The 19456-nt window shown below is 37.6% G+C and overlaps 1 protein-coding gene across 3 annotated transcripts in view; it reads left to right on the top strand.

The window, feature by feature from the left end:
- Nucleotides 1-19456, top strand: part of LOC133660203 (CUB and sushi domain-containing protein 3-like) — a 616484-nt gene that overhangs the window by 133309 nt on the left and 463719 nt on the right. For all 3 annotated transcript variants that reach the window (XM_062063483.1, XM_062063482.1, XM_062063484.1), the window contains exon 4: nucleotides 12758-12952. In XM_062063483.1, the coding sequence (XP_061919467.1) occupies nucleotides 12758-12952 (195 nt within the window). The remainder of the gene's footprint in view (nucleotides 1-12757; nucleotides 12953-19456) is intronic.

The raw sequence follows: 19456 nt of genomic DNA, 5'->3' as shown, positions 1-19456 counted from the left end.
GAGAGAGAGAGAGAGAGAGAGAGAGAGAGAGAGAGAGAGAGAGAGAGAGAGAGAGAGAGAGAGAGAGAGAGAGAGAGAGAGAGAGAGAGAGAGAGAGAGAGAGAGAGAGAGAGAGAGAGAGAGAGAGAGAGAGAGAGAGAGAGAGAGAGAGAGAGAGAGAGAGAGAGAGAGAGAGATAGAGAGAGAGAGAGAGAGAGAGAGAGAGAGAGAGAGAGAGAGAGAGAGAGAGAGAGAGAGAGAGAGAGAGAGAGAGAGAGAGAGAGAGAGAGAAATTTTCAAAATATCACACACACAATGGCAATGCTTTTGCTGCTGCTGCAAGATGCCTCAGATTTAACTGGGGAGTGAGCGCATATTTCACAACCATGTAGACCTATTTGCCCGAAGTGACGAATATTTATTTGAACGCTTTAGGCTAGTACCCTCTTTCTTAAACTTTTGTTTTGACATTATGTATTTCCCCTGCGGGATAATACGAATTTCTCTTCTGTAATCTGTTTGTGTTTTCTCCAAGTGTTTGAGGTTCAGCTTTTCCGCCGGAATTGTGCCCTTATACGGGGAATTAAGGGCGTTTACCTATGCAAATTACGGAACTAAGGGTGTTTACATATGCATATTGGGGAATTAATGGCGTGTTTATATGCAAATTATGATTGACACGCACGCGCTAACCATTTGGCATTCAGCAACTTAAGAACAGCAGGTGGGAACAATTTGGCCGTTTAAGAACACGTCTTGAATGTGAATGGACTCCTCTTAGGAAATCACTTAGGAAGAAAGATAAGAGGAAAAGTTAGGAACTTATTGCTGAATGGAGGCCCATTGTTATTGTAAGAGCGAACACTGAGGAACTATTTTTTTAATCGTAGTAACACTATGGCGTGCTAAGGTATTAGCCATAGAAGCTAACGACGGCAAGGGATAAGCTAGCTTCTACATCAGCACAAAATGCATTTGAGTTTGTAATGCACAACACAATGCAATAAGACACCAATCTCTACTGACTAAAAAACATGAACAATCATATTACAGAATCTGTAAAGTATTAGCCCACATTTCATGTTTTGTTCGTACACAGCTAGCTGTACAGCTATGCTGTCTGTCATGATACATGCATGACGAGCTGCGTGTATCATGATCGATATAAAGTGTGACTCACTCCATGGACAGTTGTCTCTTTAGTCAATGATAGGCACAATTCCCAAAAAAGTGCAGTTCCCCTTTAAGTGCATATATGTTTTTCTTTCATGAGTCTTTGCTCAGTTAAAACTAAACACAAATAATTGTGATTATTCAAAATTAATCCACAGCAGCCCTGTCATTAATCTGATTGAAAATTGTAGTCATCACTAATTACTACATGTGTAGCACCCATCTAATGACCCTGAGATATTTGCCAGCCCTTTTGGAAAGAGGCACTATACAAATACTTGCTAGTTTGTAGAGACCGGTAACTAGGAGTTCATATTTATAACCCAGAAAATAGTTGCATTTAGTGTTACAACAAATATTTGCTTATGGAAGGATCCATTAAAATTAAATTAGATTAGATTAGATTCAATGAATTAATTTGAAGTTGACAATGTGTCACGTTTGTGCATGGTTGAGCTTGTAGTGACCCCAACATGCAGTGATAGGCGGCGACGAGCAAGTAAAAGAGTGTAATTAAATAGGGAAAAATAACACAAAGTAGCACATAGCAGGCTAGTGCAGAGTGTGCAGTAGCAGCAAGGCATGCAGCACAAAGGCAAACAGTGACACGTTACAATAATCCAATGCAAGGAGCAACAGGTAAACCTTAATAGACTTCAATGACCAATAAGAAACTGGTTCGTTGGCAGGAAACTAAGCATGACACAATGCAAATCACAGTCCTTACTGGTCACTTCACACATTTGACGCATTCATTTTTTATTTTTTTATCAAATCGCCATAATTTGTAGGTAAATGGTGAATTTACAAAAAGTAGTCTCAGTAAAAATATACCATATCAGTCATTATGTTCGGGGTTAGTACTCAGATTTTATAAGCAAATACCAGTGCTCAAGCCTCGTCTTGACTTCATCTTTTTTCAAAACTAAATGAACAAAGCAGCAAGTAGTAAAGCAGCCAGTGGTTAAATACTCCAAGTAATAAAACATGTTTTCATTGCTCATTTAGACGTGTTGACAGTGCATTAAGGATAAGAGGGTGCTTCACATTAAGATATCGCATTGCCTTCAGGTTTTCATCACTCAGGGACAATATCAATATTTGATGTGAATGCTTTAAGATATAACAATATAATTATATCTTTACCAGCAATACTAATTAAACTTTGTAGTTGATGTACAACTTGGACAATGACCACCCTCACGCACACCTTATTTAGATCTCAGCACATCCTGCAAATTAACTTAAAATCTGAGAAATTACTTCTGACTTTCAATACACCAAAGGGCAGTGAGTCGGTGCAGTATAATTACAGCTGGGATGCATCTATCACTTTTTAATTAGTGACCCGGGGTGAGTTAGTCCAACGTTTGCTTGCACAAGCAGGCCTTTTCTTTCTTAGCCCTTTCAAGAACAAAAACATATGTGAAGTAATTATTATGTTAAAAAATGATTTAAATCAGTGCAAGTCTTTTGAAATCATACAGTTGGTATGTTCAAACAGAACACCGATTAACCTTACAAATTAAAAAACATGTGCAAAGGTATTTTAATAATGTGTGTGAAACAATTATAGGCATTAAAATGGTAAACATGACCAATCGTCAGGTTATGTACCCTTTAAACTCATTTTAATTGAAGGCCACATTGCAGTTATGGCTGCCCTCAGAGGACCGTGTTTAATAGTAAATATTTTATGAATATTCATGTATAAGGATTTGCCTTAAGATATTCTTACACAATTGCCTATACGTACACTGTAAAAAGAAAATCTGTAGATTTTGCAGTAAAACATTGACAACTCCATCATCATCTTTTTTTCCAAGATGACGCCGCTGTAGTGGCTGCTGTTGGCAGGAGCTCTGTGCTCTGGTGTCATCCTTTTGTGTTCTTGATGTTTCCCTCTTGTTTTCATGTGGGTTTTTTTTGCCTTTTGGTTGGGGACCCTTTGGAACTGTGTGACAAGGGGTGGCACTTTCGTGACTTCTGCAGTGCTTTTTTGTGAACTTCTGATTCTTCCTCCCGGGAGCCTTTTGGACATGTAGACCTATTGGCTGAATGAGCAGGTATCGCACGCCTCAGTCTCCTTGGACGCATCCTCGCTCACCCATGCAGACTGGACACTGGCCGAGAGTTAGTGGGCGGCCGAGGGTGGAGTCGCCGGTTCTCTTGGTTGCTTTGTTGGGTCTGCTCCTGTCTCTGGCCTTGCTCCCCCCACCCCAGCAGACGATGGTGTGGTTTGTTTGTTTGTTTTGTTTTACTTTTGTGGCTGTGTGTAGAAGTGGCTGGTTGCGTCAGCTCTGCTCTTTTAATGTTTTTAATGTCCTTTGTATTCTTTGATATTTCCCTTTTACACACATCTTTGTGTGCTATGGCTATGAGGTTTTTTTCCTTGGCCTCAGTCTGGACCCCCTCTCCAGGGGCTCAGGCTTAGACTGAATACATATTTTTTTTTACCCCCTCCTCGCCAGCTGTACCGGTTTCTCACCTTTTTTGTAAGGGGCGCCGGAAGTTGGCAGACCCGCTAGCAATCCTGTTCAGCTGTCTCCCTGTAATGTTTGTCTGCTCTTGAATGGGATTGTGCTGAAAATCTTAATTTGCCCTCTGGGATTATTAAAGTATTTCTGATTCTGATTCTGATCAGAATTTTACTGTAAAATTAAAGTGTCTTTTTCTTTTTTACATTATGTTGCTGTAAATGTAAGATAGCATACTATTTGTTTCATTATGACATTTTAAAAGATATGCAGCTGCACTGTATGTTTTTTCCTGTCAAAATTGAGATCGATGGATAGAAAAAAGTAGGCAAAACATTGCCAAGCTTTTGCAGGCCCTATAAAATGATGTGGCATGCCAGATCTGGCCCCCGGCCCTAGAGTTTGGTGGGTGCTTTAAACGGTACGACTCATACAATTACAAGTTTTGCTGTTCAATTTTAGTCGTTAGCATGACACTAACTCTGGAACAGTGCATGTAGAACATATTTAAACCAACATGATGTTGGATGCATTTTTGATGTATTTGTCATCATGAATCCAAAACCACACTGAAAAAGCAATGTTTAAAAATGTACCAGTTAGAAAACAAACTCATACATGACATTAACATACATTTTTTATATATTACAAGTTGTACAGTTCAATTTTAGTCGTTAGCATGACACTAACTCTGGAACAGTGCATGTAGAACATATTTAAACCAACATGATGTTGGATGCATTTTTGATGTATTTGTCATCATGAATCCAAAACCACATTGAAAAAGCAATGTTTAAAAATGTACCAGTTAGAAAAAACACTCATACATGACATTAACATAAATGTTTGCTCAGTCCTTTGGATTGATGCAACACTTGGATTATTTTCATCCATTTCTCCAAGTCTGTCAGGTTGGATACAGAATGTTGGTATACAGACACTTTCGAATGTCTCTCTGGAGATGTTCGAATTGTTTGGCTGGGCTAGTCGAGGACATGCACAGAGGTGTTTCTGTGTGGCTATTTGTCTTGGCTCTGTGCTTGGGGTCAATTGTTGTGTTGAGCACTCTTGACAAGGTTTTCATCCAGGACATCCATGCACTTTCCTATGTTCATATTTCAACTGTGAACAGTCTCACAGGTCTTGCAGCAAAAGTAATGCCTGGTTTCTTATTTACACTGTGTGGAATTTAAGCCAAATATTTCAGTTTTGGTTTCATTACACCTAAACATTTAGGCCCTGATCTATTAAAGGTTTACGGGTTATAAAACACGTGCAAACTTGGTAGCACGCACATATCTGATCTACTACCTTTCTCTCTGGCTCTGGGCGAAGGCAGACACATTTCCCCTCTCTTTTATCTCTCCTGCTTTGCTTCTTTTGTCCTTGTCTTGTCCTGTCTTAACTTTCTAAGAGCCTCTCTTTTTGCACTGTTCTCCAAAATCTACAACGTAGAATTGATTAAGTGGTCTCTCAACTTATTTGACAAGATTTTCTCGACAAGAAGCACAGGTTCAGGGGAACCTGCCTGTCCTAACGGGGCATTTGCTGCTACATGGGGTACTTTTGGGGCAAGTGACGAGTCGTGTGATTAGCAGTTATTTCTGTCAAAAACACTTTATATATCTGTATCTATTTGTAACTGTAAAAACAGGGCATATTATGAATATGACGAATGTGAAGGGAAATAAGTGTTTCCATGGTGATGGCTGGTCGTATACACAAAATCCTCATGTAAATAGGGCTGTATGCACCACTTTTGCACCTGTTATCAATTGTACACGCAGTCTTTGTAGATCACCTGCAACACGCTTACTAATAATATGCACATTTTTATAGTTTGCAGACGCTATTTGTCTTAGTAGATCCGACTCATAGTTTTACAGGGTTTTCTGCAAACACTGGCTTTCATGAGCATTGCAATAGGAAGACTTTCATCCAGGCCCAAAGGTCACATTAGTGGACATTTTTCTGGAAATTTCTCCCATTCCACACAGGACCTGAGAGTAAATCAGAAATGCACTGGATGTCAAAAATGTCTTTATTTAAGAATGATAGTTTACATTTTTTTGTTGCCTTGTCCAGATTGTCTCTTGATACACTCCTGCCTCGAGCTCATCTGGTTTCTTCAACCTTCTGACCAAATCGTCTACAGTCAATCAGTTTTTTTAAAGACAGTTTGAGACCAATCGAGATGTGCAGACATCCTAAAGATGACTGGAAATTGAGCTCAATCTCAAGTTCAGGAGACATTCAGCTGTGTTTGTGTGTTCATTTGATATTTCAGTGTTTCTTTTAAATACTTTTACAAAAATTGTCTTTGAGGGACTGGGTGGAGATCTATTGCACAACAAATGTGGAAACTAGTGCAGTCAAAGATTAACAATTTAATTCTGATTAATCACTGGGTTGCAGTGTGCTGATTTTGATTAATCATGATTCAATAACACTCCTTTTTAATCTTTATACTTTGTGTTTAATTTTGCAGGAGCAAAGAGACTTGGGGTCTGATTTACTATAGGTTTGCGTGTCCTGAAACACGTGCAAACTTGATAGCACATGCAAAGATGTGCAAATTGGATTGCGTCTGTTAAGTGAGCAAAATAAGGCGCACAATCCATTTTGCGTCTCTGTCTTCATTAATATGCAGAATACATGCTGATCATCAAAATGCCTATAATACTGAGAGGAGAAGATGCAATTAATCAACACTCATCACCGGTTTTCAGTTTCAGTTTATTTTGAAAATGCATAAAATACAATTATAATGTAGTGCATCACATAATTTCAGTTGTTTCATTACAGCACGTCCACAAAGTAGTAGGAAGAAGCACACCTTATTTAATCTTAACCCTTTTCATATCATAACAGTTTTATCCCATTTCTTTGTTCTTTGTTTGTAACAGAACAGTGAATAAATAAATAAATTATAAATACATTTACCATAAGTAAGTAAACAATATTACATATATAAACAATTATTATCTCTTTTTTTTAAAAAGGTTCAATATGTGTGTCTGTCTATCTGTGTTGGCCCTGTGATAAGGTGGCGACTTGTCCAGGGTGTACCCCCGCCTTCCGCCCGAATGCAGCTGAGATAGGCTCCAGTCTATCTAATCAGCAACATCATTTTACATGTTTATAGTTGAATGCTGGGTGACTTTAGGGGCTGATTAAAATACATTAAAATTATGCCTTTTGGGTTCTTTTAGTTGTTTTTTTTTTTATTGATGTTCGTTTTTTCACATAGGCTATATGTTAATATATATAGTCTGTTTGCCAAAACCTTTTTGAAGTATGCATGTTTTGCGTCTTGAGCCCAGTTCGTGCAGCCTCTCTCCCATGAGTGCATCTTCAGCACTGGAAAAAAAGAGGGGGAAAAAGTGGGTTCCCTTGAAGATGCTCTTTGGACTGTGTCTAAAATGCCCATAAAAAGTGGTAGATGTCTCATGCATGTTTGAAAACTGAAAAACGCCACAGGTAGGAGGTATACTATCTACCACAGGTAGATAGTATGCACAATCCTCATTTAAATAAGAAGGTTTGCACCACTTTTGAATTGTACACGCAGTGTTAGTAGATCACACACGACACGCCTACTAATACAGTACATGCAATTTTATAGTTTGCACAAGCTGTTTAGCACGTGGTATTTGGATCTTAATAAATCAGGCTCTTGGTGTTAAGCATCTTCCATACTGAGCTATTCGGTTCTGCAGCCTGTCACTAACCAGATCAACTGCCTATTTGTGCATGCTTGACATACAGCACGACTTGGGACAAACTGTAATGTGTTGCTAGACATGTTTCAGGGATTCTGATTTATTTTGCAAATGTGCTGCAGACTGGTTAATTGCATTAATTTTCCCCATTCATTTTCAATTGGGGAAATCCCTGGTAATTCCGAGCAATCAGGGAATTTTCAAAACCTGTACACATGCTGGCTTGAATGTCCAGGATGAGTGGAGTGTGTGGATGTTAGAATGGTTCAAATTGGTTGCGAAATGTGGCATGTAGAGAGATTTGTATATTGCTAATTCATTTTTAATATGGGTCAATTCTTAGTAAACCCGGTTAATCAGGGAATGTTCTGAAACGGGAAACATGCTGACTGGAATGCCCTGGGTGAGTGGAGTGTGTGGATGTTGAAACGGTTTAAATTAGATAAGAAATGTGGTATATGCAGTTGATTATGTATTTCCCATTCACTGTTAATTAGGAGAAAATTACTAGAAATTCAGAGTAAACCGTGAATTTTGGGAAAGGAAAACATGTTTCGCGTTCGATATATGAGAAGAGCAGTGTGGGTGGATGGTTGAAATGTCAGAATCAGGTTTAAAACATTCATTTTAATGTGAATTTCATGGAAATTTGGGAATTTCGGGAAGACCAGGGAATATTGAAAATATTTATACTAGCACACTTGACTTAGATGATATGAATGGGTTGGTGTTAGAATATTTTGAATCGCTCGAAAAATGTCTGAATTCAGAATTGGTATTTCGGAATTCCTGGAATTTCGGAAAAACTGGGAATTTTTTGAAAAAATAGAATAGGTAACTTTGTTGTCCTGATTATTTGAAATATGTTGATGGTGGAATGGTTGGAATTGGTTAAAAAATGTTAACTGTGAAAACTTTCGAAAAAAAGCTAATAATAGGCTTGGGGAAAACCGGGAATTCTGGTAATTCCTGGAATTTTTTGGAACCTGGAAATGTGCTAGTTTCAATTACCAAGATGAGTGGCATGGCATGGCAAAAAAAAAAAAAAAAGACAATATAACATACATCCATAAACGTGGATGCATATGAAAAAGTGTAATATATTTATCTGTACAGTAACCTATTTATTTATTTATTTATTTATATATGCACCTTATTGCTTTTTTATCCTGCACTACCATGAGCTAATGTAACGAAATGTTGTTCTTATCGGTACTGTAAAGTTCAAATTTGAATGACAATAAAAAGGAAGTCTAAGTCTAAGTCTAATGCATTGAAAGTGGAATTTGCGGAAGGTTACAACAATTGCCTATTCATTTTAATGGGAAAAATGCCCCGGAAAACTGGGAGTTCTGGGAAATCTGGAAATTTTTGGAAAAATGTTGAAGTCTCAATGATTCCTAAATAGGCTGAACATTTTGAAGTTGAAACAGTGTGAATCGGATGAACAGGGATGAAGTTATGCTGGGAATAAGTATAAGAATAATAATAATAAAGAAAAGATGAAAAATGGTGTAGAATCTTGAGTGTGAATGATTGTTGCATTAACACAATTAATACTCATTAACAATTTTCATGTCACAGCCCTGCTGGAAATGTTGAATAAGTTCTTCTTACAACACTTCTTATTCATCTTAAGTAAATGTCTATTATTGTTTCTGAACTTAAGGTCAAGGCTATAATGCAATTCTTCCATTAGTACGTATTCTGACAAACCCTTCGAAATGTGTGATTGAAATAGTATCTGTTGACTTGATAAACATATGGCTCACATATTTTTCACAGTCATCAAACAATCCAGTGAGCCATCTAGTAAATGTTGAGACATCTACATTTATTATGTTTCTTGCCTATATTTGTTCAGATTTTCCTTGAATTCATCACCTGTCTGTGTAGCTTTAGTAAAGTATACAATCATCAAGACTAAGAGCCACTGTTGCACTCCTTTTGTCAGTCGTTTTTCCAACAACATCAATTTAAATGCTGATTCTGACAGCTTTTCCATTTTGTTTTATAATTCAATGCATTCATTCATTACCTTGCGTTTGTATAGTATAGTACAAAAGCAGTGGCGGGCCGTGCGTTTCCCACCTAGGCCTTCAGTGATGTCTGACTTCAATGATTACCTCTCAAAATACCATAATTCATGTCACCACATGACCATTGCTGGAGAAATACTATACAGAAACACATTTACGCACTACTGGTAACTGTACAAAATGGGTTATTTTCTGGCGCATTTAAAAATCAATAAACCCGCATCAGCAATTAAAACATAGCTTATGTGGTACTGTCAAAATTAAAATTGCAAAAAACATACTAAAGGTGAAAAAATAAATAAATAAAATATCTGAACTCACTTTTCATCGCCGGGACAGCTGAGCTAGCTTACGGTGTTGGCCGACATGGTCTCACAAGTTGTAGTTTCTCTTTAAATATCCTTCTTGAAAACGGCCTTGCAAATATATGTGTGGTCTTGTCTAATCATAAAAGATGCAGACGAGGCGTGTTGGCTGAGTTCTTAAAGTTTACTCCACAGCGTGCTCATCGATAACATCCAGCTGCCGGCATGTCTACATTCAACAACCTGAACACGGCTACTGCGCATGCTCTTCACTACTGTGGCATGCTGGGTAATGGAGTTCTTATGTTACCTAGCTCATAACATCACTATATATATCTGCGTTAGGCCAGCTAGAAGGCCTTACTGACAACAACTCGCGATCTGATTGGCTATCGCAACTGTCTGTCACTGTATGTCCCTGTTCACTTACAGTGCACAGACGCCTGCATTGTTGATTCTGAAGGCCCTGGCAGATTTGGTACATCATGGCAACATACGCTAGCTGAATTCTGTTTGGATAAAAACTCTATAACCTAAAAACAACATGAAGAGAATATGAATAATTTTAGATATTTAGGGAAAGTAAATTAAAAATTACTTTTATCTTTAGTCATGATCATGATTTCTGGTCATGTTATGCCAGCTGAGAAGGCCTTGCTGGCCCTGACGGCACACCACTGTGCAAAAGTGAGCGTCAAATAAATACGGAATACAACTCAGTCTACTATTTACAGTAGGTTTCATGTTTTAACAAGTGTTGTTTTTGGACATAAGCCGATAACTCCATGAGCTTTTCATTTTCCTGTCATTTTTTTGATTGACAGCCATCAAATTGTTATTCTTACCATAAATGTCTGCATCATATTTTACAGTGCATCTTGTAATATTCGTCAAAAATACGGCACATCTCAATCCCAGACGTAATTTAGCATGAACACTGTACAACAACAATACCATACAATTATAGAAGACAAGAGATCCAGCATTTTTATGGTAATAGATGTTCAAAAACAATATGCTCTGGTATTCAATTAGTGCCCCTATTATGTTTTTCTATTGCATGGAGGTAATAATGTACAGATGCATCTAAATCACAGGTGTCAAACTCAAAGCCCCGGGGGACACATCATTTTCCGTGGCCCGTGGAAGCCTGGAAATAATGTGTGTCAATAAAGTACTTATTCTAAATGTATTTGTTCTTTCCATATTGACAAAAAAATGGAGGTGCTGGGTCAAATTGCATATATTTTAAACTTTATTATCTGAACATGCAACATGTATTATATTATTCTTTGGTGAAAAACAAATACTTAAATATATGCTTGTCACTTGGACTTATGATTTCAAAGCAAGTTATCCATCAAATTATACGTAAAATATACATAATATTATCGAATGAGATGATGCATTAATACATATTTACTGTTTACAGTTACAATCGGCCCCCTGAAGGCAGCCATAACTGCGATGTGGCCCTTAATTAAAATGAGTGAACACCTAAATGAATCACTAGCCACCTACTACTACTACTTAACTAAGCATGGTTACAAGCAAACCAAACATGCAAACACTTTTTGCTTGTTTCAAAACAACTTTTGCTACATGCTTGTGTTCCTGTCTGTTGATATAGACGGAAATTAGCATCCTTACTATAATCCTGTAGATGTACACATCATCCTATGTATTATTGTGTTAATCAGTTTGCATTGGCCATTAAAATAAATAAACAATTTAAATATCTTTTGAAATAACAAAGTTTTGTTCAAAAAGACAGATATATTTTATTGATTTAATACAGATAAACTGAAATAGTTAAATAATGCATTTCCCAATTTCTATAGTTCAATAGTTTACAGGTTATAAAACCCCTACATTTAGTATCTCATACATTTTAAAACAAAGAGTTTAATATCGTACTGTTTCATGCTTGAATGAAAAAATATGAACTGCAAAAACTTCTTGAGGGATTAATGGAGCTCTTTGTCATAAAGGGGACCCCTAGTGATCCTAATATACAGTCAAAACACTCCCTTGTGGTCCAGATCATATGTATTAGATGTGCTTTCTTGAAGTCCATACATCCATCCAATTTCTACCGCTTGTCACAGCTATTTTATTTTCCAGACATGATGTGAGTGTGAATGTTGTCCGTCTATCTGTGTTGGCCCTGCGATGAGGTGGCGACTTGTCTAGGGTGTACCCCGCCTTCCGCCCGATTGTAGCTGAGATAGGCTCCAACACCGCCCCGCGACCCCAAAAAGGGACAAGCGGTAGAAAATGGATGGATGAATGGATGGATCAAAAATAAACTTCGAACACATTATATAGATTCACCCGGTCACAACGTTAGGTACAACTGCACACTCTCCCATCGATTCAGACCTGCATATAAAAGCTGTTTTTAGTAGCATTTATGTCACTGCATGTCGCAAGTCTGTGTTATTGTGCACTTGTCAAGATTAGATGAAAATAATACTTTATCCCACTTTTGTGTGTGTTTTCACACAGCCTGAAGCAGGGCAGGAAGAGTTCCTCTGGCTCAAAGCTTTACTAAAGTTAAAGTACAAATGATAGTCACACACACACTAGGTGTGGTGAAATTACCCTCTGCATTAGACCAATCCCCTTGTTCCACTCCTGGGAAGTAAGGGGAGCAGTGAGCGAGCAGCGGTGGCCGCGCTCGGGAATCATTTCCCCGAATCATACGTCCACCTTGTTGTGATGTCACAACGTAGCTAGACTACACATTTCGTGGGCAGAAGCATCCAAAAGGTGTGCAAGATCACACCAAAATGCGTGAACCTTACAATTTGATTATTTGGCATTGCTTAACAACATTTATAAGTCAGAAAATAAGAAACTCATGATACAGTAGGTCCCGATTAGTTGAACACCTGAAATAAAATACATTTTGCATCATATTAAAATGTATTGTGACACAGCCTGTTTTCCGACCTTGAGGGCTTGAAAGGATGCTTTGCTAACAATGAAAAGTGATGTCAATGCAACCATTATGTAATCATCATCATATTGAACATGTTTTTTCTGTCTCAATTTTTCAGAGCTCAGGAGCAGCTTTTGTGGAAACCCAGGAGTTCCATCAAAAGGCATATTAAATGGGACCCAGTTCAGCGTAGGGGCAAAAATCGGTTACAGGTGTATTTCTGGTTATGTCCTGGATGGCCATTCGCTGCTCACCTGTGTCACAAATGCAGCTGGTGTGTCAGTGTGGGACTTCCCTGTGCCAATTTGCAGAGGTAAGATTGTTTTATCCCTCTTTGTATATCACAGATTGTATCAATTTGATGTGATTCCTCATTGGCAAGAGTTTGCTGTGAGATTTGATGTTTACTGTTGGTCAAAATATGTGCGCTGTACAGTTTTGTGACAGTAATTTCAAGATAATTATGCATTAAGAAAAGGGGATTCATATGGCCCTAGTCGTTGTGGTTTACCTGACAAGCTAGCGCCGTCCAGATGAAGCGCTAGCTGTTCAAAGTCGGTGGACCACTCATCTGTGCATCAGTTGGGGACGTCTCTGAGCTGCTGACCTGTCTCCACTCAAGATGATTTCCTGCTGGCCCCACTATGGACTGGAATCTCACACTATTAACTAGATCCACTTGACGTCCATTGCACCGGTCGCCCAGGGGAGGATCGGGGGGTTACCCACATCTGCGGTCCCCTCCAAGGTTTCTCATTGTAGCCCATTGGGTTGAGTTTTTCCTTGCCCTTATGTGGGATCTGAGCCAAGGATGTCGTTGTGGCTTGTGCAGCCCTTTGAAACACTCGTGATGTAGGGCTATACGAATAAACTTTGATTGATTGATTGATGAAATGAAACCTGACAAATTGGGGTGCTCACTACCCACTCTAGCTGCCAGAATATCTTAAAATGTGTTTTGTGGCAATTCCAACTTTGACCACAGCATCAGTTGACATGTAGAGTGGTGCTTTCCATCATTTTCAGCAGACTGCATTGCAAAATGATTACCTGCCACTTTTCTCTCACGCAAGATCCACCCAAGAATAGGGTCATATGAATCCTTTCCCTACTGTATGTCTCAAAACATCTAATATATAAATATTCCTGCACAAAAAGTACAAACTGTACATCGGAAACATTAGACAATTGCAGTTAATGCATCTAGAGATGTTTGAAAATATGGAATATCACTTGACTCTTGTGGAAAATGAGATATAGTAGATATATAGGATCTAATGTTGTCTTAACAAAACATGATTAAATAAATGGCGGTTATTGAGGTAATAGTCAGCTCTTTCCTCATTGCTGTTTTATTAAATTGAAATGTGCTGACTTGGCTCAGTGTTGCTTGGCTCAGCTTGGAGTTTTTTTTTGTTGTTGTTGCCGTCACGACAAGGCGTACCTGAAAGCTGATGTGTCAAAGCGGTGAAATTATTCATGGCTGTGGCAGTTAAAGAAGAGACCATAAATTGGTGTACATAAATTGCATTTCCTGTAAGCTCCACATAGTAAAAGTCCCCCATTAGTTTATTTGAAAGCTTTTACTGTCAAAGAAGTACAACACGTTTGTATCTTAGAAAGTTAACATGAGTCATACGGCTGAAAGAAAACATTGAAATCAAATAAAGCAGCAAACTTGTCAGTTTTATAACAGATTATTCAAGAATATTTGGTTATGCCATCTGAGCACATGGGAGTCATGAAAGAGATGGTTGACTTAAGGGGAGAAGTAGGGGTCAGCTGTTGTCAATCAGATGTCACCGGAGTCTGTTTGGAAGAAGCCAGGTGCACTTTAGCCTCAATATTAAAAGAGGCCATCTCACGCACATCTCTGTGTTTTAAAAGTGAATAGCATTTTTGTAAGAAAACAAACAAACCCAAAGCCCTGTTATTAATATGGAATTTTTTTACATTCAAGTTGAACAGACTAGTAATTCAAATAATTTAGGGCTATACATTAAATTAGAACAAAATATTACATACAAAAAGTAAGACAAATTGTCATAATTATATTAGCAATGCAGACCATAGAAAACGGGAAATTTGCAAACAACACTTCAAATATACAAAAATACAAATATATATATATATATATATATATATATATATATATATATATTACAGTAGGGGTGTGGGATAAAATCGATTCAAATTCAAATCGCCATTCTCACGTTGTACGATTCAGTATCGATTCTCATTTTTCAAAAATCGATTTTTTTATTTGATTTTTTTTTATTAATCAATCCAACAAAACAATACACAGCAATACCATAACAATGCAATCCAATTCCAAAACCAAAATCCCTCATTGACATTATCATTAGACATTTATTAAAAAAATAAAAAAATAAAAATAAAAAAAAGAACAATAGTGTCACAGTGGCTTACACGTGCATCGCATCTCATAAGCTTGACAACACACTGTGTACAATATTTTCACAAAGATAAAATAAGTCATATTTTTGGTTCATTTAATAGTTAAAACAAATGTACATTATTGCAATCAGTTGATAAAACATTGTCCTTTACAATTATAAAAGCTTTATACAAAAGTCTACTACTCTGTTTGCATGTCAGCAGACTGGGGTAGATCCTGCTGAAATCCTATGTAATGAATGAATAGAGAATCTTTTTGAATCGGAAAAATATCATTTTTGAATCGAGAATCGCGTTGAATCGAAAAAATCAATTTATAATTGAATCGTGACCCCAAGAATCGATATTGAGTCGAAAAGATTTGCATCCCTAATATACAGCACAGGCCAAACGTTTGGACACACCTTCTCATTCAATGTGTTTTCTTTATTTTCATGACTTTTTACATTGTAGATTGTCACTGAAGGCATCAAAACTATGAATGAACACATGTGGAGTTATGTACTTAATAAAAAAAATGGTGAGATAACTGAAAACATTTTTTATATTCTAGTTTCTTCTAAATAGCCACCCTCTGCTCTGATTCCTGTTTTGCACACTTTGGCATTCTCTCGATGAGCTTCAAGAGGTCACCTGGAATGGTTTTCACTTCACAGGTGTCATAGTTTTGATGCCTTCAGTGACAATCTACAATGTAAATAGTCATGGAAATAAGTAAAACTAATTGAAATGAGAATATATATATATATATATATATATATATATATATATATATATATATATATGTATATGTATATATGTATATATGTATATATGTATATATGTATATATGTATATATATATATATATATATATATATATATATATATATATATATATATATATATATATATATATACATATACACTACCGCTCAAAAGTTTGGGGTCACATTGAAATGTCCTTATTTTTGAAGGAAAAGCACTGTACTTTTCAACGAAGATAACTTTAAACTAGTCTTAACTTTAAAGAAATACACTCTATACATTGCTAATGTGGTAAATGACTATTCTAGCTGCAAATGTCTGGTTTGTGGTGCAATATCTACATAGGTGTATTGAGGCCCATTTCCAGCAACTATCACTCCAGTGTTCTAATGGTACAATGTGTTTGCTCATTGGCTCAGAAGGCTAATTGATGATTAGAAAACCCTTGTGCAATCATGTTCACACATCTGAAAACAGTTTACCTCGTTACAGAAGCTACAAAACTGACCTTCCTTTGAGCAGATTGAGTTTCTGGAGCATTACATTTGTGGGGTCAATTAAACACTCAAAATGGCCAGAAAAAGAGAACTTTCTTCTGAAACTCGACAGTCTATTCTTGTTCTTAGAAATGAAGGCTATTCCACAAAATTGTTTGGGTGACCCCAAACATTTGAACGGTAGTGTGTATATATATATATATATATATATATATATATATATATATATATATATATATATATATATATATATATATATATATATATATATATATATATATATACACACACACACATAGGGACCCACTGAAATCATTACCCGTCAGTCCCTGGGACTCACTATATTAAAGGCCTACTGGAATGAAATGTTTCTATTTAAACGGGGATAGCAGATCCATTCTATGTGTCATACTTGCTCATTTCGCGATATTGCCATATTTTTGCTGAAAGGATTTAGTAGAGAACAACGACGATAAAGTTCGCAACTTTTGGTCGCTGATAAAAAAAAGCCTTGCCTATACCGGAAGTAGCGTGACGTCACCGGAGAAAGGACTCCTCACATTTTCCCATTGTTTACAATGCAGCGAGAGAGATTCGGACCGAGAAAGCGACGATTACCCCATTAATTTGAGCGAGGATGAAAGCTTTGTGGATGAGGAAAGTGAGAGTGAAGGACTAGCGTGAAGTGCAGGACGTATCTTTTTTCGCTCTGACCGTAACTTAGGTACAAGGGTTCATTGGATTCCACTCTTTCTCCTTTTTCTATTGTGGATCACGGATTTGTATTTTAAACCACCTCGGATACTATATCCTCTTGAAAATGAGAGTCGAGAACGCGAAATGGACATTCACAGTGACTTTTATCTCCACGACAATACATCGGCGAAGCTCTTTAGCTACTGAGCTAACGTGACAGCATCGGGCTCAAATGCAGATAGAAACAAAATAAATAAACCCCTGACTGGAAGGATAGACAGAAGATCAACAATACTATTAAACCATGGACATGTAAATACACAGTTAATAATTTCCAGCTTGGCGAAGCTTAACAATGCTGTTGCTAATGACGCCAGTGAAGCTAACTTAGCAACGGGACCTCACAGAGCTATGATAAAAACATTAGCGCTCCAGCTACGCCAGCCAGCCCTCATCTGCTCATCAACACCCGTGCTCACCTGCGTTCCAGCGATCAACGGAAGGACGAAGGACTTCACCCGATCATCCGGGCGGTCGGCGGCTAGCGGCGGCTAGCGGCGGCTAGCGGCGGCTAGCGGCGGCTAGCGGCGGCTAGCGGCGGCTAGCGGCGGCTAGCGCGTCTGCTATCCAAGTCAAAGTCCTTCTGGTTGTGTTGGTACAGCCAGCCGCTAATACACCGATCCCACCTACAACTTTCTTCTTTGCAGTCTTCATTGTTCATTAAACAAATTGCAAAAGATTCACTAACACAGATGTCCAGAATACTGTGGAATTTTGAGATGAAAACAGAGCTTTTTTGTATTGGATTCAATGTGGTACCAATACTTCTGTTTCAACGATTGACGTCACGCGCATACGTCATCATACATAGACGTTTTCAACCGGAAGTTTAGCGGGAAATTTAAAATTGCACTTTATAAGTTAACCCGGCCGTATTGGCATGTGTTGCAATGTTAAGATTTCATCATTGATATATAAACTATCAGACTGCGTGGTCGGTAGTAGTGGATTTCAGTAGGCCTTTAAAAACCTGTCTATATCTCTAATATATTTTTTTGGGAAAAGCAAGTCTTTACAGAAGAGCGTGTCCACCTTATTTGTCCTTTTATGAACGTACCAACACACACCAGGACATGTGCTATGGTGGCTTTATCTGTTGACTTATCCAGCTCGTATGAGCTGTTATAGCTGTTTAAAAACATCCCCTCCCATTTTAATGATGCACATGCAGTGTTTGATGATGGCATGATCTCTATAGTTTTGTTGGCTTTAATCGGAGGGAAACTGCACTGTTTTTGGAATTCCGGCCATCGAACACATGTCTTTCTCTTTTCTGTGTGTTCGAAATGGCAAAAAACAGCTAGCAAGAGGTGGCTTTTGTTAATAGACTATTTTCCTCCTTAAAGCAGAGTGTAATGCACAGAGAGTCTACCTCTCTATTAACGTTGTTCTTTTCAAGGACACAACACCATGTGTGTGTATGTTTTTAAATACACACACATATCTTATTTGGTTTAGGTGGTGAGAATAAATGCCAGGTACAAGACATAGCAAGAGTGAACAAACGTGTGTGTCCAATAAACACACTTAGGTTAACTTTCACTGAACAACGCCGAAACAACTCCGCCGGGACGGTACGGTTAGCAAGGACGACAAAAATATGTGAGCAGAGAGACAACCGAGGGACACACTTCCAGAGCTCGGTCTTCTCTCCATTGCTGCTATTACAAATGTTTGTACTTACTCCATTTGTAGAATAAATTGTTAAACTTAAATTCTAGTCTCCTATTCAGATAGCCAATAGAACAAAATAATCTGGGAAGACTTCGCCGTTTAGAAGGGAAGAACCTTGAGGTAATGGGGAGTCATCTATTCTGCCTTTAAAAACATCCAAAACGTCAAACAACGCTCAGTATTCATGCGGTGACCTACCTATTAACCAAGTTATAACCATATTGTTGTTGCAGGAGCTAACACTACTACTTAACAGTGTTGGGTTAATTACTGAAAACCAGTAACTAGTTACAATTACTAGTTACTTTATTTCAAAAGTAACTCAGTTACTAACTCAGTTACTTATACCAAAAAGTAATGCGTTACTGTGAAAAGTAACTATTTAGTTGCTTCTTTTTTCCCCCCTTTTTTTTAAGGCTCCCATTAATGCCCTTTTAGCCTTCATTTCAGTACTGTTATTGCACTGGAGAATAATACAATCTGTTGATCAACTTGACATGCATTTGCATCACTGAACTCAGAAAGCAATGTGCTCTACATACAACACACAAAGACAAAGATATGTTTCAAAGGGCCAATTTATTTCAGGCCAGAAAAAATGGACAAAACTATTTTAAATAGCTGCAACATAATGGCACTTTAACTTTAACTCTAAGTAGATAGGATCTTTGATCCAAGACACAACTTACATTTAACTAAAATTTTATTTTCTTTGTGCTCGACAAA

This window comes from Entelurus aequoreus, linkage group LG11 (genome assembly GCF_033978785.1).
Source record: "Entelurus aequoreus isolate RoL-2023_Sb linkage group LG11, RoL_Eaeq_v1.1, whole genome shotgun sequence".
In the NCBI taxonomy this organism is placed as follows: Eukaryota; Metazoa; Chordata; class Actinopteri; order Syngnathiformes; family Syngnathidae; genus Entelurus; species Entelurus aequoreus.
This window is presented reverse-complemented; position numbering and strand designations above follow the sequence as displayed.